Source organism: Cyclopterus lumpus, chromosome 8, assembly GCF_009769545.1.
Source record: "Cyclopterus lumpus isolate fCycLum1 chromosome 8, fCycLum1.pri, whole genome shotgun sequence".
Classification (NCBI taxonomy): domain Eukaryota; kingdom Metazoa; phylum Chordata; class Actinopteri; order Perciformes; family Cyclopteridae; genus Cyclopterus; species Cyclopterus lumpus.
Genome location: NC_046973.1, coordinates 14,926,011 through 14,946,066, shown reverse-complemented (window position 1 = coordinate 14,946,066; position 20,056 = coordinate 14,926,011). Strand labels below are relative to the sequence as shown.

The 20,056-nt window shown below is 44.9% G+C and overlaps 2 protein-coding genes across 6 annotated transcripts; one reads left to right on the top strand and one right to left on the bottom strand.

The window, feature by feature from the left end:
* The first annotated feature begins 6,034 nt into the window (after positions 1 to 6,034).
* Positions 6,035 to 11,614, top strand: LOC117735006 (complement C1q tumor necrosis factor-related protein 6-like). Of its 4 annotated transcripts, none has more exons than XM_034539388.1 (3): positions 6,035 to 6,255; positions 9,604 to 9,798; positions 10,017 to 11,563. In XM_034539388.1, the coding sequence occupies exons 1-3, from the start codon at positions 6,237 to 6,239 to the stop codon at positions 10,568 to 10,570; spliced, it is 768 nt and encodes a 255-aa protein (XP_034395279.1). In that variant the 5' UTR covers positions 6,035 to 6,236; the 3' UTR covers positions 10,571 to 11,563. The 4 variants fall into 4 exon arrangements, with proteins under 4 accessions (XP_034395279.1, XP_034395278.1, XP_034395280.1 ...); XM_034539387.1 differs by having other exon boundaries at positions 9,598 to 9,798; XM_034539389.1 differs by lacking the exon at positions 6,035 to 6,255 and adding an exon at positions 6,397 to 6,637 and having other exon boundaries at positions 10,017 to 11,614.
* Positions 11,615 to 12,590: 976 nt separating this feature from the next.
* LOC117735592 (carbohydrate sulfotransferase 12-like) lies at positions 12,591 to 19,579 on the bottom strand. Of its 2 annotated transcripts, none has more exons than XM_034540291.1 (5): positions 19,513 to 19,579; positions 16,654 to 17,354; positions 16,280 to 16,432; positions 15,882 to 16,061; positions 12,591 to 15,661 (listed from the first exon to the last, which is right to left on the bottom strand). In XM_034540291.1, exons 2-5 carry the CDS (start codon positions 17,023 to 17,025, stop codon positions 15,113 to 15,115), a joined length of 1,254 nt encoding a protein of 417 aa, XP_034396182.1. In that variant the 5' UTR covers positions 17,026 to 17,354; positions 19,513 to 19,579; the 3' UTR covers positions 12,591 to 15,112. The 2 variants fall into 2 exon arrangements, with proteins under 2 accessions (XP_034396182.1, XP_034396183.1); XM_034540292.1 differs by having other exon boundaries at positions 16,280 to 16,426.
* Positions 19,580 to 20,056: the final 477 nt, after the last annotated feature.

Sequence of the window (20,056 nt, the reverse complement as noted above, 5' to 3'; positions counted from 1 at the left end):
TTTTGTCATGAATGCATTGTGAGTTAATGCCGACATGTGAGTTAATAAAGAGCTTGAGTAGATTATAACACATTGCAAGCATACCATATTTAGTTTGGGTAAATATGAAAACAGTTATATTTACACAGTTATGGGCAAAATATCCTCAAAAGGGCTTTATTTTATAGCATAAAACTACCGCTAAGATGCTTTCAAATACAACGTTTTCATGGCCTGAAATGTCACACTTTTTAAAAGATAGTACATAGAATATACTCTATACATATAGTTAAAGTATAGAGTTTGGAAAAAGGTCACATGTATGTCTGAAAGATTCATTAAAAAGGCAAAGAAATTTCAAAGAAATACATACAAAAAAACATCCATCCATCCATCCATTATCAGCCGCTTATCCGGGGTCGGGTCGCGGTGGCAGCAGGCTCAGCAGGCCGACCCAGGCCTCCCTCTCACGCGCAGCACTTTCCAGCTCATTCTGGGGGATCCCGAGGCGTTCCAAGGCCAGCCGGGAGATATAATCCCTCCAGCGTGTCCTCGGTCTTCCCCGGGGCCTCCTACCAGTTGGACGTGCCTGGAAAACCTCTAATGGGAGGCGTCCAGGAGGCATCCTGACTAGATGCCCGAACCACCTCAGCTGACTCCTTTCGACACGAAGGAGCAGCGACTCGACTCCAAGCTCCCCCCTGATGTCCGAGCTCCTTACCCTATCTCTAAGGCTGAGCCCGGCCACCCTACGGAGGAAGCTCATTTCGGCCGCTTGTATCCGAGATCTCGTTCTTTCGGTCACGACCCAGAGTTCGTGACCATAGGTGAGGGTTGGAACGTAGACCGACCAGTAAATGGAGAGCTTTGCCTTCCGGCTCAGCTCCCTCTTCACCAAGACGGACCGGTACAGCGCCTGTTTTACTGCTGCAGCCGCACCGATCCGCCTGTCGATCTTCCGCTCCACCTTACCCTCATGAACAAGACCCCGAGATACTTGAACTCCTTCGCTTTGGGTAGGCAGTTTGCCCCCACCTGGAGGGAGCAATCCGCCGGTTTCCGGCAGAGCACCATGGCCTCAGATTTGGAGGTGCTAACTCTCATCCCTGCCGCTTCGCACTCGGCTGCAAAACGCCCCAGTGAATGGGGCGATTTGCAGCCGAGTGCGACGCCCGACGATGTCCCCAGTCCGGGTCAGCAGTTCCCCCCCCCCTGCTGAGAACAGCCTGGGGTAGACCCTGCTTTCCCTTCCTGAGCCGTCGGATGGTTTGCCAGAACTTCCTTGAGGCCAACCGAAAGTCCTTCTCCATGGCCTCCCCGAACTCCTCCCATGCCCGAGTTTTAGCCTCCGCGACCATCGCAGCTGCAGCCCTTCTGGCCCGCCGGTACCCGTCAGCTGCTTCAGGAGACCCCTGGGCCAGCCAGGCCCGAAAGGCCTCCTTCTTCAGTTTGACGGCTTCCCTCACCCCCGGTGTCCACCACCGGGTTCTCGGGTTGCCGCCACGACAGGCACCGATGACCTTCCGACCACAGCCCCGAGTAGCCGCGTCCACAACAGAGGCTTTGAACAAGGTCCACTCGGATTCCATGTCCCCAGCCTCCCTCGGGATTTGTGAGAAGTTCTTCCGGAGGTGGGAGTTGAAGACCTCCCGGACAGGATCCTCTGCCAGACGTTCCTAGTTCACCCTCACTACACGTTTGGGCTTGCCAGGTCTTTCTAGCCGACTCCCCCGACATCTGATCCAACTCACCACCAGGTGGTGATCAGTTGACAGCTCTGCTCCTCTCTTCACCCGAGTGTCCAAGACATACGGCCGCAGATCAGATGATACGATTACAAAGTCGATCATTGATCTCCGGCCTAAGGTGTTCTGGTACCAGGTACACTTATGAGCCACCTTTTGTTTACAAAAAAACATGCAAGATGTAAAAAAAAAGTCATATAAGTGTAAATAAAATGTGTAGTATGGTATTTCAGAAAGAAAGTTGTAAAAAGTTATAGTACAGTTTGTCTGATGAAAGGTATTATTATATAATATGTAAACATATACATTAAAAGAGTAAATGATAGTACACTTGAAATAGATGGAAACAATCTAAAAAGACAAATATTATATGTTGAAAAGGAATTATTTCGCCAGAAAAATCTAATAACAGGTGATAGTATGGTATGTAAAAAAAGTCTTCAAAAGTTGATTGTCATAGTCTTCAACCAATCAGATCTTTAGTTTGACATGCGGGGTGTCTTCATTATATCTCTCACCCATCACCTTAGATATTCTCCGTCACTGAAAATCCATTCATTTAAATCTGCGTGATACTAGTTTTTTTTAATTTAGTTTCTCACAATTGTCATCTTTTTTTGTTTTGATGTTGCTTCTATTGTTTTTCTTTACCATGTAAAGTGCCTTGAGTACCTTTTAAGGCGCTACAAATTAAATGGATTATTATTATTATTATTATTATTATCCTCTTTGAAGAATCTCAACAGACATTTGTTTAATAAATAATGCAATTGTATCTTTTAATATTTGTTCTATACACAAGACTGGTAGAGGAGAGGTCAGGGATCACCAAATAATTAGGATTCATCCTCTAAAAAAGGTCAAAAATAAAGAAAGCTCTGTTTTAAGTCAGTGTTTTTCACATTAATGGATTTCTAAAACAATACATGAAATATGAAACTGCAAAAAAATAAATGCACTTGATTTTCCTGTTACGGGTATTTTTCCTTGTCGTGGTGGAGGAGTTTGAGTGGCTCAATGACCCTGAACCCAGACTAAGAGCAGTTCAAACAATACCGTAATAATGTTGTTTACAAAAAGTGTACAGAAGCCCTTTAATGTTATTATTTTGATCTGATACATATTAGTAACGTGTGTTTATTAAGTGCAAAAAACGTGTTTTAAATATTAACATTTTAGTGTGTTTGGGAAGAAGTACGTAAACAGATGTTTAATTCAGCAGGACTTTTGTTTTGAATTCTAAACAAACAAAAGGTTTCTTCAAGGAAATAAAGTAAGTGAACGGTCATTTATTCCTTTAAAATGTACACTTAAAATACTTTAAAATACTCCATTAAAGTGCACATATCTCAACATTGTACTGAAACACTTCTTAAGTAAGTGTGCATAACTTCCCCCGCTGGTTATAAACTAGAGGAGCTGCTGTCTGGCCAATAACTGAATTACTCCACATAGTTATTAAAGTGAGAGCAGACTGGTGATGGTGATGGTGATGATGGTGATGATGACGATGATGATGATGTTCAGTGTGATGTCTCAGCGCCATCTAGTGCTGCTTCACTACAACCACATGGAGACGTTTCCTCTGTTTTCAGCCCTTTAAATCTAAAAGACACAAAGTGGGTGCAGAGGAGCAGTGACGCCTGCAAAAAAGATCAATGCAATTAATTTTTTTTTTTAAATTAATTGTGCAGTGCAGTCAAGTACTAGTGTACAATTCTGAGGTACTTTATTTTCCTTCTAAATGTATTCAGTTCTCCCCCATCACCTCAGACATTCTCCGTCACTCGACACTTTCAAAACAGCGCCTAAAACCCATTTATTCAAATCTGCATTTAGCCTGTGATACTAGTTTTTCTTATTTTGTTTCTCACAATTGTCATCTTTATTTGTTTTGCTGTTGCTTCTATTGTTTGGCCTTTACCAAGTTTGTCAAATGTTGCAGTGTTATGTGAATGTGAGGTGTTTACACAAAACAAATAATAACCTGTAGCTGTGGCACGGCCCACCACTGGGTTGTGGGAATAATAAACATATAAGAGTCTGTACCTGAGTCGTGGTTAAAAGCTCTGGTTAAGCTGTCCACATTTCTCTTTTTTTGAAAATAACTTCTCTGACTTTTTCCATCTAACGGGTCTCCTGTGTGAATATGACACTCGAAACTGAACCACAATGAAGCAGAGAGTCCTCCTCCTCTTCCCCCTCCTCTGGGGTTTTTTTGGTTGCGTGTCACTGCTGCCCTGTCTATAGAAAATAAAACTCTCAATCATCATTGTCATTACACATTCATTCCCTGTGCCTTCGACTAAATGCATATTATCTTTACCTGCTGAGTATTCTGTCCGTGTCCCGCTGGAAGGCGTTGTCGTCTCGACTTGTTTAAATGTCCTCTGCTTGCTCTGCCAATCACACGAGAGAATGAGAAGTACCTTGTAAATTCTGTTGAAACAACCGCAGGCTTGTTTGCGTTCTTCCCCACTCGTCCTCTGAGTGAAGGAGCAGGATGGAGGGTGACTGTGTGTTTCACCCTCTTTATCGGGAGGAGAGGATCACGGCAGTCACAACCTCCTCGGAGGTTCGCGTGGAACAATCAGCTTATTATAAGTCAGTTGTGACAGTAGCCTTTCCCAATCTACGCGGCTATCGTAGACTCTCATCTAATGCATTGCAAGGTACCAAATGATGATGAAATGTGTGTGTGCAGAGGATGAGTCATAATCACTTCTCCTGCTGGTGATGTGAGCATCAGATTTCTCGGACTCATTCAGTGTGCTTATTACACCAACTGGCCATCCTCTTAGTTTATTTTTCCCCCGAGCAGAACCACAAGAATGTTTTGAGGTCTAAGATTTGAGTCCGGATCTGGTTTTCAACTTTGAATGCAATGCCCCATAATTAAGTGAGCCACAAACTCTTTTTAGGGGAAAACTGGGGGTGAGGTCGTGGTGGGTGGAGAACACGATTCTGCTTCGGGGCCCAAAAAGGCTCCACGGTTCCTCAGCACAGGGAAGCGCACATATCTGCGACTGGACGTGGGACTTTGCATCACTCCGAGGTCAGAGAGAGGAAAGACGTCGATGTGATGCTGCCGGAGCTCATAAAATAGATAGAAAACCACGAGAGGTAAAAGACAAATAAAACACAACCTGAAGGAACACCGCAGGAGGATGACTGGCTTATGATCTGCACGAGCGTCTGATTCCAAAAGACGACCGATAGTCAAGGTTTGCAGAAAGATAGCGTCAGCTGATTTCAGACTAGTCTCTTAATACTTTGCGTCAGCCGGAAAAAACAGAGGAATGTTCTTCTGATATAAGTGCGGAACAGCCCATGAAAGCTTGACTCCCGGGCAGTAATGTTCAACAGCTGTGCTCATGTTACACGTGTGCACAGCGTCGGCCTCTTCCTCCCCTCGTCCTCTGACAGGGCGGCCTTCTCTATGCAAACCACTGCAACACAGGGTCCTAAAGTAGACGGATGGAGTTACCTCCTCTGCAATTTGGGTCTGTTTATGTGTATAATATATTCAGGGTTATTATTCCCTTATACTTGCTTTCTTTCCGAGACTAAGATGAGAATGGCAGTGGCAAATTCGCATTTGCATCTTCGCATCTCAAAGTTCAAATTTGGTGACCTTTGACCAGCGAAGTCACAGCCTTAGCCGATAGCAACGCCCGAGGGTGGTTGACCCCCACTTGGCCCCGCCTACATTCGGCCCAGACCCCTGCATGTGTCTCGTGAGCCGGCCTCCTGCCTTGACCCTGCTGATCGCCCCGCCCCTCCTTCTCTCTACCTCCTTCTGTTTCATGGATTGTGGAGGTTCATTGAATGTCTTGTAACTCTGTAATGCTGTTCATTCTGTACACATGACATATATTGCTTCTGTCCATCCGGGGAGAGGGATCCTCCTCTGTTGCTCTCCTGAAGGTTTCTTCCCTTTTTTCCCTGTGACAGTTTTTTTGGGGGGGGAGTTTTTCCTGATTCGATGTGAAGTCCTGGGACAGGGATGTCGTATTTGTACAGATTGTAAAGCCCTCTGAGTCAAATTTGTAATTTGTGATATTGGGCTATACAAAATAAACTGAATTGAATTGAATGTGTGACTGTGACACGGTGTATTGTTTATTTGATCAGATGATGCACACACGCACACACACACACACACGGACACACGCACACACACACGCACTCACACACACACACACACACACACCCTTGAGGCCCAGGGAATCCCCCTCTCATGCTTTGCATCTCTTGAACTGGAGTTTCTGTTCCTAACTTTCTCTCTCAGTGCACCCTTTGTACTCTGATCACATTTCACTGCATCTCTCTCCAAATCAAACCTCAAGCATTAGTCTTATTTCAGGTATTTCCCCTCCTCTCTCTCTTTGCAGCTGCAGCAGATAGGGAGGAATGGAGGAATTCAGCACACAGGAAATGCAGTCCCAGGGGGAACAACCAGGAGTTTAGAGACTGTGTTATTAAACCCTGGAGGGTGGTCTCGAGTGTCTGATGGCATTATCCAGTCAAGGTAACCACACACATACACACACACACACACACACACACACACACACACACACACACACACACACACACACACACACCATACAAACGCATCACCTTTAACAGCAGCATCCGTTTTCTATCTTCAGTCCAAGGTCACCGGGTCATCTTTAACAGGCTGTAACTATCTTACCCCAGATGTTACTGTCAGATCCAGGCTAAATGGGCAGACACTTAGCCTTAGTCTGCATAAAACTAGGAGGGATCTATAGGGCCCATCTCAAACAGGGAGAGAGAGAGAGAGAGAGAGAGAGAGAGAGAGAGAGAGAGAGAGAGAGAGAGAGAGAGAGAGAGAGAGGGCTGTTGTCTCCCCGGCGGACTGAAGCGGCTGCAGAGACGTGATCGAGGTGAGATCCATTCAGATTAACCATCTCAGCTGTCAGTCGTGCGCACGAGCGCTGACTGGGAACGTTGTCGGGATTTAACGATGAGACTCTTCTGTGCGTGGCGCGTCCGTCTCGCGCACGAGCCGGGCTGCACGAGACCACGGAGAGGGGCTTCTTGTGTTTTTTTTTTTCCCCCACAGCGTGTCGCAAAGCGTGAAATGTGCACGTGGATTCCACCTCTGATGTCCACGCTTGTGTACTACCTGAATATGGACTTTACAATTAAAACTGAGAGAAATTAAAGAGGCAGCAGCTGCTTCCAGGCAGTTAGTTTCTACATTTATGAGAATCCAGCCTTTTGTAGATGTATTTTATGCACAGATTTCCATTTCAAGTCGAGGTTTCCAAGAATATGTTATTATGCAATATGCCTAATCCTGGTGAGTGTGTGAACCTGAATCTGTGGGTCAGTCTGGAAACCCTCACGAGCATCAGAGCTCCACTGCAAACATGACTCACAGCAGATAAAACACCATTAGGACCAACAATATTAATGTTGGATGGAAAGTGCACTATGCAGCTGTAGGAATACAAACAGAGACACAGCAGTGTGAGTGATGTGTTAAATGTGGACGGTGTGTTGTCTCTGTGTCTCCACTCGGTTGTTTTATGTGTCTCTGTTGTCATGTTGTCTCTTTGTATCTCTTTGTTCTTGTTAGGCACCCTCTCTGGGCCCCTACTCGCATCCTGGGGCTGTCAAAATTTCCCCAAAACTGACACTCTATACAATATTTGTTCTAATAAAACACATATAGATTCGACCTATTAGAATATCTATTTTTGCACACGGGTTCCATGAGGCAGCGTCCTACAACTTTTCAGTGTCATTTTGCATCTTTTTGTGACACTTTTTAATCTCTTTCTGTGCATTTTGAGTCTGTTTCTGTCTTTTTTGTGTCTTTTTCTGTGCATTTTGAGTCTCTTCGTGGGCATTTTTAGTCTCTTTCTGTGCATTAGCACAGCATTTTGAGTGAGCATTTTAAATCTCTTTATGCCCATTGTTTTGAGTCTCTTTCTAGTTGTTTTGAGTCTCTTTATAGGCATTTTGAGTCTGTTTCAGTCCATTTTGAGTCTCTTTGTAGTTGTTTTGAGTCTCTTTCTCTGTGTAGTTGTTTTGAGTCTCTTTGTAGTTGTTTTGAGTCTCTTTGTGGGCATTTTGTTTGTTTGTGATTTCCTCCATCTTCCAAATGACTGACGGATCTCTGACGGATCTCTGAGTATTGAAAAACATTCTGAAAGATAAAGACAAAGATTTGGATTGGGTTGGAGTGTACTTATGTACCTAATAAACTGGTAAGTCACTGTAAAAGAGCAGAAATGCACTTTGTTCCACTTTTAGAATTGGTATGAGTTGACGATGACATCTTTGAACACTTGTTACTTTGATGTTTGTTTGTGGCCTTTTCCTTGAGTTCTTCTTGTCCATAGTCAGTATGGATGCAGCTGCCCAGTATAAACACCGCAGCACACACTGTTCTACTTACAGTACACAAGAACTGGCTGATCACTGGCAGACAGCCATCACTTTTCCATTGAATACTCCTCAGCTTGGCGCTATGAGGAAAGCCACGCCACTGACTTTGTCTGGATAAAACAAGCCGTTGTGATGAGTCACCCTTTCCTGAGCTAAAAGGAACTATGGGCTGCCGGCGGGTTCATTTTTCATGTGATTTATGATCCTTGTAGCCGTGCCCGGTGCCATTATTTAGTGTTTTGACATTTTCTTTACTTTTGGGATTTGGATTCTGACCTCTCGTCAGCTCTGTGGATGTACGAGAGCGCTAATCTCTCACGGCATCTTCGAATGCCACCGTGATGGATGGTCAACTCATAAAGATATGTGCTTTTTTGTTGTAATGGTGCGAACGCCCCATTAATCAGTTTTTTTCCCCTCAATTCCCGACTCCTGTTTCTCTTCGAGTTGACAAATGTTTTTTCTGGCTCAGGGTTGAAGATTCCTCTTTCTCTTTTCCACACTCTGGGATCGACATCCAGCACACATTATGTTTTATTTCGTGAGCAGCTGCTGAACAACTGATGTTTTGACTAGTACACGTGTACTAGTCAAAACATGAACTTATGGGTTCTTTTATTTTCTCCTAAATTGCTCAAATGTATTCAAAAGGCAAACCTCTGCATGATTCTTATTCAGTGAACTAAATCTTGCGGTTGTGTTTGATCGACAATCAATCAAAATCAGACTTTAATTGCTTTTAAAGCTCTCCGTGGTTTTGTCTCGCCTCATACAGTATTCAGACCTTTTGACCTCCACATTCTACACCAAAACCACGGAACATCTGTGAACCAAAGGCATTTGAAAGCTCTGTCCCAGCTCAATTCACTGTTCAAGCCCCAGCTCAGGCATGGACCTGGATGGCGACGTCGGTCGGTCGGTCCACGATATTCATACTGAAGTAACTCTTAACATGGATGATTTGTTATGAGATTTTGTACAGACATTGATGGTCCCCAGAAGATTAAACCTGATGATTTTGGTCATTCTCAGACTTTTCCTCTAGCTCCATCATGATGTGCTTTAGTGTGTCATATGACATCTATCGCAGCCATTATTTATAGACATTCATGTCCCCAGATGATGAATCATAATGACTTGATCACTTCACTCTTCATCCAAGTGTCATCGTCAGGTCAAAATCTCATTCTGCCCAGTGCGTTGCTTTATGACCTAATATCTCCAGAACTAAGAGCACATCAGCTTCAGCTGCTCTGTGTGTTTTCGAGCTACATGTCAGCATGCTAACTAAACCTAGATGGTAAACATGGTTCCCATTATACTGCTAAACCATGCTCAACATCTGCATGTTTGCATTGTCAAAAATCAAACATCTGGCGGACCTCAGTGCAGATCCACCAGCAGAAAGCTTCTAAACCTCTGACGTTCTCCTCTGTTCTGTCTGGAGGCACAGCTATGTTGGGTGTCCTCACACTTCTGTCCCTGAGCTCCCTGGTGGCCCCGGGGCCCCCAAAAGGCCGTCTTGTCCTCTGCAGGCACTGCTGTGATGACCTGGAGCCAGCAGAGGGCAGCGGAGCCCCGCCTCCTCCAGCAGGGTTCAACCTTGTGCCAGAGGTCCACACCTACATCAACATGACCATCCTCAAAGGTATGTATCCATGGGCGGGCTTTAAAAGCTCACATGTGCTGATTGACAGAGGGAGCTTTCAGAAGATTTCTGGGCGGTAGTGAGGTAGTCAAAGTAGCTCTTTAAGTGGAATTTAGTGGACTCACTTCCTTTTCTAGACATGTTTATCTCAAATTGAACTAAACAAGGGAAGGAACTGTGGTTTCTACCATTAGTATGACTGACATCCCTCTGTGCAGGTGACAAAGGTGAACGTGGCGACAGAGGAACTCCAGGTAAAGCTGGACAAGAAGGCCCTTCAGGCTCCAGAGGTCTCACAGGCTCAAAGGGCTCCAAGGGCCAGGCAGGTCACCCGGGAGACCCCTGCAAAGTCCAGTACTCTGCCTTCTCCGTGGGACGTCGCAAATCCCTCCACAGCCTGGAGTCCTACCAGGCGCTCGTGTTCGACACCGTCTTCGTCAACCTCGACGACCACTTCAACATGTTCGATGGGAAATTCCTCTGCCGAGTCCCGGGGATCTACTTCTTCAACGTCAACATCCACACGTGGAACTTCAAAGAGACGTATCTGCACATCATGCACAACGACACCGAGCAGGCCATCGTGTACGCCCAGCCCGGCGACCGCTCCATCATGCAGAGCCAGAGCCTGATGCTGCAGCTGGAGCCGAAGGACGAGGTGTGGATCCGTCTGTACAAGAGGGAGAGAGAGAACGCCATTTACAGTGACGATGTGGACCTCTACATCACTTTCAATGGATACCTCATCAAAGGAAGCCAAGAGGGGAACTGACGAGAGAGGGACGGCCAGGCCGAGGATGAGACTGTGGAGCTGTGGGGAACTGGCATGGCAGCAGAATGCGCTTCAATGTCAAATTGTTTCTATATTTAGATTTTTTTTTAAAGCGCTTCAGCTTGCTCCAATAAGCTCCAATAAGCAATACCTCTTTGAGAAAACGTGAAGAAACAAACTGAAGACAATCGTCCAACCAGGTAGAAAATGGAACAGTTCAACATTTTGGATTTATATTTGTTTCTTTTCTTGCCGAGAGTTAGACGAGGAGATTGATACCACTCACATCTCTTGGTAACCAGCTTAGCTCAGCATAGCAAGTATTATTTTGATTGATTAAACTCACTGAGCATTGAAATTATTGATTTTAATACAAGTTAAGACATGGTTTGTCGTGCATAATTTGCAATATGTTTACTATGACAGAATGTCCAGAATATTCATTATTCTCGGTAATGAAGAAACTAAGAAGCGGTTTATGTAATCGGCTATGGTCAGAAAACTTCCCTTCGTGAGTTAATAATGTGGACTGTTGCTGAGTTTGGTGTGCGGTGCTAAAACATGGTGCTAACTGTCCCAGAAATATGTATTGGATTAATTTGGACTTCTTTTTTATTGACTGAACTATGTTGTGCTTTTAAAGTCTCCCTCCCTTTTTATTATAGTATGATGTGAATGAAGATAAACTGGAGGCCCAACTGCAACATAAAGCAGTAATGGGTACTCTGACAAGTCAAAGGTTAATTATATTAAACTGACAAATACCTGCAATTAATACATTTATTATTAACGTTGGTACTAACATGACTACTATAAAAGCATTAATGCAGCTTTTCCAATTGTATAATACTCCTAATAATTACACTAATGTGCTCTGTTTGTACATGGTTTTAATAATAATGTTCATATCGATATTAACAATGTGTATTATCCACAAATTGAATGCAGTTCCTCCCTTTGACCACTGAAGGGATAGTTTGAAGTGCTCTCATGTCAACCCCACATTGAGTAAAAACTTTCAAATAAATAAAACAGGCAAAACGGCGTGTTTCTGTTCATGTGAAGGCTCAACATTGCTGTTAACACCATCTCTGATGATGCGATCCGATGCTGTTTCTCTGCCATTCACTCAGCTTTTCAGTGTGTCTAATGGGTTTTAATTGACTGTAATCATCATTGCTTACTATCATTAACTGGTAGTTTGGGATACACGTTTGTACAAGTCCGGCCTGAATTGAAGGTCCATAAGATTCATCCAGGCTCGCACCTTCGCCCACCACTACAAATGCTTGTGGAGACGTAGGTTGGTGGGAAGCCAGTGAGTGATCAGACCCATGATCACATCTTGTCTAAACTGTCTCCAAAAGGTCTTGTAATGAAGGTTTTGATAGTAAAAAAAAAAGTACACAGCGACACCTAGAGGATGCCATGGAAAGTGGTTTAGTAATTAACTGTCCCCCCCCCCCCCCCCCATGATGTGCTTTTGAGTCGTATCTTAAGCGTTGTCCATATAGTTCTCTTTGATCCTATCAGGTGTCTGATGACGGCTGTCCATGTTGTACACATATGCTGTCATGAAGGTGTCGTGAACACGGTATGCGCGTGGAAGGTTGCCATGGTAACGTTTCAGGCATGATAAAAAAGGAAATGTTTCCTGTTCACATTTGTTGTGGGTGTAGTCTTCCTTTCCTGTTGCACTGATAAGGGATATTCTCCTCCTCCATTTCCCATGAGGCTGTCGAGTCCATCCTCACTCCACAAAGGGACTATTGTGTTGAGATAGATATCTTTTATTTCAGACTCGTGAGTCCATATAGCAACAAACACAACAACATCTAAAATATTTTTTTTAATTGGGGTCTAGTTATAAAATAAGTTCAATTGTGATGTATTTTGACACCTAATATAACTAATTATTTTAAGGGACATCCTCGTGCCAATATTATGTCATATGAAATGTATTTTGGATATTACATAATGTAACGCTGTAGGTAGAAATTCAAAGAGAGACCAACACGTATTCCATCATGCCCCACGACCTTTATTTCTCTTGATGACGCCATAACACTGATAATGAAAGGGAAGAAACACTTCGCATTTTCCCCAAAACAATGAGAGAGGGAACAAGTTTATCAGACAGAAAAGTATTTTGTGACTTTAATACACATTAAACAAAAACATTAATCACAAAAATAGATCTAGTTTTTTTTGTTGGGGTCCGTGACACCAATTGTAGGATTTGGCTTGAGGTCAAAATAAGCTATGGAAACTGCAGCTTCAACAGACCTTGAAGCAGTTTAACAGCATCCATGCTGTTGAAGCGTCAGGTCACTGTGGGACAAAAAACAAAAGAAAACATGCCACCAGTCAAACCAATCTTCATAAAGATCCATTTTCCCCCATTACAAAAGCAGCATGTGTTCAGTTTTTATTCTGCTAATAAATAAGCCGTTTTCTTTTCCCTTACAAAATGATTCCATTTTACGGTGTTGCCGTTTGCACTTTTACAGAAAATACAGCCCAGAGCAAAAATTCTGTTCGACATCAGGACCATAAAACAAGAAAATACCACGAAAGAGCATAACAAAAATACAAAAAGAGATATAAAAACCTGACAATTCAAACACTGGTGAGGTGAGAGTGTGTGATGACTGGGTGCGTTTTCTTTTCTGTTGTTGTGCCTTGCATTGATCTGCTTTTCTGTGTGAATATTTAAACCTACGTAGAAACAACGCACCGCAAGACAACCGCAGACTTTTGGGAAAACCAGTCACTGGTTCTAAATAAATTCCAATCCGATCCAGAACTGATTGAACAAAGTCATTCAGGAGTCACAAATGCCCCAAAACAAATAAACCAGAAGGCAGTGAGACAACAATGAGTCAATCGTGTGAACATAATACAGCCGAGTGACTTGCAGAATAATCACACAAACCAGAGTGTGTGTCTCATTGAGGATCCCGCTTTAAAATGAGACACAAAGAAAGCAATCCACTGGACAACGAGCGCACAGAGAGAGTCCTCACAGGATCTTAAATTGTACAAATTCCCATGACGACAGTTCTTCCTATTCTTTCACAAGAATAACCCCGCAAGATAAACAAGGCCCCCAGTATGTCAAATACACCTTGTGGCTTCATATAGTTCTCACTGCATTGAGTTCAAAGTAAAAATTAAGTCCTTCTACAAAAATACTTTTTGCTGTGTAAACTTTTGCAACCAAAAGGCACTGTCTTATCTTCCCTCTCACACGCTCCGATCGCCATTGATCCCGACTCATCTTGCATCGACCCAACTTGTGGAGTGTTGGATCCTCGCTGCAAATGCTCAACAAAAAATAAATCACATTATGTGCACAGCTCCTTAACTCCAAGATGCCCGTGAACCCACCGTGCTGCAGTCTCCAGGGTTACCCAATGTAGGCCAAATGGCAGTTTGCGTGCGATCAAATGCGGACGATACCACAATAACACAACGAGCGGGTAGAAGATAACGTTCCCTTTTGGAAAGCTGTTAAAGAGGCTCAGAGGCTCACCTCCGTGCATCCAGCTGAGATGAAATGAAAAAAAAATAGAATGTAGAAGCTCCAGTTTGACGCCTCGGAGACGAGACGAGAAAAAGCTGGTCGCACGGCCGCTGTGCTTTCTCTGTGATGAGATGATGCGGACTAAAGAAAGCACGCTGATGACGTGTCGTCTGATTTGTTTTCTACTAATGTGACCTAATGCACAGGCTTGAAGAAGCGGTCGGGTCCGTCCGTGAAGGCGGTGCAAGTATGAATCCGTCGGCTTAATCCGTGTGTGAGGTATCAAGGAATTCTACCTTCCTCTAATGTCGATAGCTGTCGTTAGTATGTCTTTTTTTAAACATACATTAAAAAAAATCTCTTCCATCCTCCACCTAAACATTGCACTTACAACGTGAAATAAATTATATGACCACTAGCACTCTAAAAACTAATCTAGTAACACCTTGTTTTTTTTCCGCTCGTCGCCCACATTTCCCTGTACATTGCATCCGTGTCACGACCAAAAGGGTTTCCGTGACAACACAAACGCAGGGTATGGTGACGTCAGCTTCGCCGTCCCGCTACGAAGCCCGTAAGTGTGATCGTCACGGTACGTCACAGCTCAACCGTGACATCGCGAGCGACGGCCGTGGCGTGACATCAACGTCGGAGGGGGTGCTCGACTCTTGGAGTGGAGTTCTGGGTTGAGGCGCACATTGAACGCACAACGTGTTCGGGACACGCGCCGTTTGCACAATCGGCACGTCAACCGTCTCAACCGGCTTGTGTGCTTCTCGTTATCTTTGTGATTTGTAAAGGAAAACAACAGTTGGTAATGGCTATTAACCTGGATTCACCTCATTAGTGTGCTTCTTTTGAGCAGCGAGGACACACACAAGGACACACACAAGGACACACACACACACACACACACACACAAACAAACAAACACACACCTCGATGATACAGCTGCAAACCCCAGAATGAGCGGAGGTGTCAAAAAGAACGTGTGTGTGTGTGTGTGTGTGTGTGTGTCACTCATTGAGGATCGAGTCTGGTTTGTCGTAGCCAAAGAGCCTGAAGTCCGGTTCGTACAGCTTGTAGAGTTCTCTCCGAGCCTCGGCCGACACTGTGCTGAACCAATCGGACTCCCAGCTGCTGGCTGTGAGGTTCCTGTGGGAGGTGGGGAACTCCACCACGTTGTCCACCCGCAGCTGGCGCAGAAGGTGTTCGGCGTCCTCCTCCGCCGACTCCAGGTGGCCCACAAAGTCGTACTGAATCTGGCATGGGTGGCAAAGCCGATACACCTGCCGCCAGTGCTCATTAAAGGGCATCTCCTTCTCCGTCTGAGGGTCCAGGAGGTACTGGACGAAGTTGGAGAAGGAGGGATGGATGCCCACGCCAAACGCCTCGTCCACAGAGGCGGGGGGTGTCGGCTGGTTGGCGTAGCGGCGCAGCATGACCTGCGCGAAGCGCCGATAGAAGTCCTCGTTGCGCAGCTCAAATTTATTACGGTAGGCGGAGATGAGGCGCACGAAGGGGTCCCGCACAAAAATAAACTTGGTGTATTTCTTCAGCTTCACCTTCAAAAATAAATAAAACAGATATTAAACATATTGTCGTCACAGACACACAATTGACAATTTATTGAGATGGAGGCAATTGAAAATATTAAATAGCGCAAATAATAACAGGCATAAAGAGATGACAGTTCCACTCAAATCAAAACGGATGTCCTTGTGTGGGAGAGAATCAGAGCTAGCACATGTAATGGACGATACACGGTGTAGTACTTGAACAAACCTTCATGAGGTGCCTCGCAAACTTGCCGTATCGCTTCCAGAACTTGTTGAAGGTAAAGTGCATGCTGCTGTTGTGGACCAGGTCCCTGGGGATGGCCAGCGGGTCTCTCTGGGGGATGCCGTCCCGCAGCAGGCTTTCACTGAGGACTATCATGATGCGCTTCCAGTTACTGCACGCTACCTATGGAGGCGGAGCACATGTGGAAGTCTACTCAATATAAATGATAGTTGTGTGTGTGTGTGTGTGTGTGTGTGTGTGTGTGTGTGTGTGTGTGTGTGTGTGTGTGTGTGTGTGTGTGTGTGTGTGTGTGTGTGTGTTGAATGGATTGGACAAAAACATACCAATCCGTTTGGTTTTAACTTACACCGAGCGTAACGCTAACAAATGTGTTGGCTTACCTTGGGAACATAGCAGTAGATGATTCCATGCCTGTCGTCCACGATGAGGTGATCCAGCTCCCTGTTGGGGATGTCATCAAAGGAGCGGTTTTTGCCAGGAAACACCACGCTGTCATTGGCGCACATCTCCTGGAGTAACCTGCGCCGCTGCTCCTGGTTGTACCGTTTGGTAAAGCACGGACACATCGATTATTAGCGATTAAAATGATAAAAACTGTCATCCTGTACAAGTAAAGGATACTTTTATGTGGGGGTCAGAGAGATGTCAATCAAACCCAGTGTGTACACACGTATTATTTATATCTGTGCTTTTCTTGCTCTGTGAAACATTTAATACTACAAAGACAATGATGATAATAATTTCAGAGAGTAACCTGTCTCTCACGGAGCTCGGCTGCCACTGGAGTCAGGTGGATCTTCCACTCCCGCCGCGGCACATACCGTTCCTCTGCTTTCTCCGATTGGTTGCTTGCGTCGGAGGGGGCGAGGTCTGTGGGCTCACCAGTTCCCGGCTCTAAGAACTGGTTCACGAAAGCGTCAATGTCTGACAGGAAGGACGGGGTCCTGGAGGTTTGAGGCCGATGAGGAGGAGGCGGCGGCGGATGTGGGATTTTGGGGCCCGGCGAGACGGGAGTGTGCAAATACAGATGGGAGGCTCCGACGTCGTCCCAGTAAATGATGATCAGAAGGATCATGAAGGCCGAGCCCAGGACCACAAAGACACGGAACATCCTGGACGTTCCCATAGTGACTGTTGCTTGCTACAGGATCACCATAGCAACTGACTCTGACTTTAAAGGGAGTCTCTACAGCGTCACCATGGCAGCATATTGGAAAAGTTACCTGGGTCTTTTAATATGATCACCGGTTCACAGATTGGAGTCATAGGGTGCTCACTACAGGGTCACCATGGCAACAGAGTCAAGGTCCAGGAGCGCTCTCTCTCACCATGGCGATAGATAGGTCGGTAGGTAGATGGCGACAGAAGCAGAGGATGGTGGGCTCATCGTGATGCCGCCGTGCTGCAGAAAGGTGCTCTTCAGGAGCGGACCCTCTGCTCCATGCCTTCAGGGCCCTGCACACAGACAACCACCACGTTAGCTATTCAGCCTCTCTCACAGGTAAATAAACACCTATGTGCTTGCTGGTCTCCTCGCTGGTGAGCATTTTGACGCCAAAAACCAGACACGATTCCTTTTAGATGGGATTTTGTTTTGTAACTTTGCACAAAGGAAGAAGAAGAATCTTTGACGCACAGATAAGCTCTCAGAAAATGGAGAACAAATAGCAAACCAAGTTACACATTAAGTATATTAAAAGATTACGGCTGTAACAGGTAACACTTTTAAGGGTTGCTAAATCAAATTGCTTGTGCTTCTCATTTTTTCCCTATTCAAGCATCTATAGGTAGTTTCACACTTACAAAAGCATACAGGTAAGTCAAAAATTAAAGATTTTATGTGAGCGAGGTATTCTTGTGTTGTTGTTTTATTAAATGGAAAAAGAGGGGAAAAAAGAGGAAAAAAAGAGCCTAAAAACAAGAGCAATAAGTCTGACAGTTTATTGGCTTCTATTTCTTTAACTGCATTTCTCCTTCACCTCTCCGTTGACTTAACTCCCACTCCCCAGCAGTAAAATCACAAGCGGTTGTCAAATGTGTGCATGCCAGGGAGCTCTGCATACCATAAAAGTAATAACTTTTGCAATGCACAACTATCCCGCTGTACCCATACCCGGCTTCACACGGTACGGCATCGGCACACTGTGATGCTGAGCACCCCTGCAGTAATAAAAGCCTCTATGTTAGCAGCCTTTGAAAGAGGGCAAACAGTGTACACACCAAACCAAGGAGATACAAAGACAGTGAGGCTCACTGTGCTCACGCAATGCACAAAAACAACTGCAGAAAGACGGCCTGTGTCTTTCCTACCAATGTTTCTTCATTTCCACTTTATCTCAAGTCCATCATCTCCTTTCCGGTGCAGTTTTAAAAGTCGCAGGGCGTCATTTTTTCAATGCGACACTCTCCTAAATGTGTCGCTCTCCTGCTGCAGTCCTCACATTATTTCCTCTTTCCTGGAGCTGAGAGGGCACCATTGACATGGAAAATCATCATCGCCCCTCTCCAGAGGCAGCGGAATACACTCCTCTTCCTCTCTGCACACCAACAAATCGACTGCTGTCCTATAAAGTACATTAAATCAGGCATACAAGGTTCAAATGTGCTGTCCTTGATGGGATGTGGAAAGGGAATGTATTCAAATAAGTGTAGGGAGAGAAAGTACTCTAGTTATACTACAATTTAGAGGTACTTTGTGGGTTTAAACTTTAACTTTAAACTACTGCAATTAAACAGCAAAGACGTACATGATTTGTTTAAATAAAAAAATACTTAACTACAGTATATTAAAAAAAAAATAGTGACACCTCGACCAACTATAACAGTATAAGTAATAATGTATTATGACAACACTGGGGCCACGTTTCTGCAACGAGCACTTTTACTTAAGATGTTTAGGCTAAATACACCTTTACCGAGGGGAAATTTAAATGCTTGTGATGGAGTTTAAACGTTATTAAAGTAATATAGATGATCACTTCCTCAACCAGTGGCTACTGCATCTATGTGGACGGCAGTTTGAAGCATTAGCTCGATATTTGGGGATATAAAAAGGAAATGTTTTTTTACTTGAATATTTTACACTCGTAGCGTCAACAAGTCTCAATGTGACTTAAAAGCCACGCTGCAAGATACAAACAATCACATCGGTCCGCGTCTGGGTTCGTGTCACCGCCACAGCAGCCTGCTGGGCTCCGACCCGCAGCGGTCCGCAGCAGCCGCCGGCAGATGCCAGACCGAACACAATGCACCCTTTGACGGGGAGCGCGCCGCGGGGACGGACTGTTCCTTCCGAAGGCTTTTTTCGGCATGTGGCTCGATTCGTGAAAGCGTCGCGTGTGAGCGGTGAGTCTAATGTACGTGGAGACAATGCAGAGTACCCGGGGGGTGGGGGGGGGGCTTCCGTTCAGCCCGTCCGCTTCATCGATGTACGGGATCAGCAGCCGGACGACAGCGGCGTCTCGGTATCAAACGCACCGCATTAAGCAAAACAGCGCGTGCACAAACACGTTGTTACCCCAGAGTAGCGACGTGTTGCGTTACTTCCTACATTTTCTTGTTAATAATGTCAAAGACGAGTTAATAAAAAAATTTTTTTTAAAGACATCCTTACCTCTTTCTGTTGTGCCCGCGAGCTCCCAGCGCCGCGTCAACTGAGCCTGTGATGCGAGTCCTCGCTTTCTTTCTCTTTTTTTTTTTTTTTTCATGGAGAAAGATGGAGCGTGAACACGCAAAGCACCGCGAGAGTTGAAGTTTCTGCAGAGTGAGCTCATGAGGGGAAAATGTCACTTTATTTTCTGGGTCAGCTCCAGCTCTGCTCAGGGATGATTAATGTAGATAGTTACCGCCACGCCCCCCTCCCTCCAAAGGCGCGTGCTGAAAATAACCTGCTTGTACCTGCAACAAACATGTCGTCATCAGAAACATTGGACCGAAAGAATGATTTTAAGGACATGTGGGCGATCTGTTTTCTATTTCTGTTGCCTCGGGCTGATGCGGTTGAAATCATGTTATTTGTGAAGTCTTTTCATTCTGTGACATCAAACATAGCAACACACACACACACACACACACACACACACACACACGCACACACACTTTCAATCAGCATTACACATTTCACCTCCAATCAGATTTTACTCGCACCACCCCACCCA

What these genes read in the sequence shown, in the direction of transcription:
- LOC117735592 (XM_034540291.1), bottom strand. Translation starts at nt 17,025, where the DNA reads ATGGGAACGTCCAGGATGTTCCGTGTCTTTGTGGTCCTGGGCTCGGCC. An exon ending in CCGAGCTCCGTGAGAGACAG is followed by an intron (nt 16,433 to 16,653) that starts GTTACTCTCTGA and finishes CGGTACAACCAG; the next exon opens with GAGCAGCGGCGCAGGTTACT. An exon ending in TCTACTGCTATGTTCCCAAG is followed by an intron (nt 16,062 to 16,279) that starts GTAAGCCAACAC and finishes CCGCCTCCATAG; the next exon opens with GTAGCGTGCAGTAACTGGAA.
- LOC117735006 (XM_034539387.1), top strand. An exon ending in CAACATGACCATCCTCAAAG is followed by an intron (nt 9,799 to 10,016) that starts GTATGTATCCAT and finishes CCCTCTGTGCAG; the next exon opens with GTGACAAAGGTGAACGTGGC.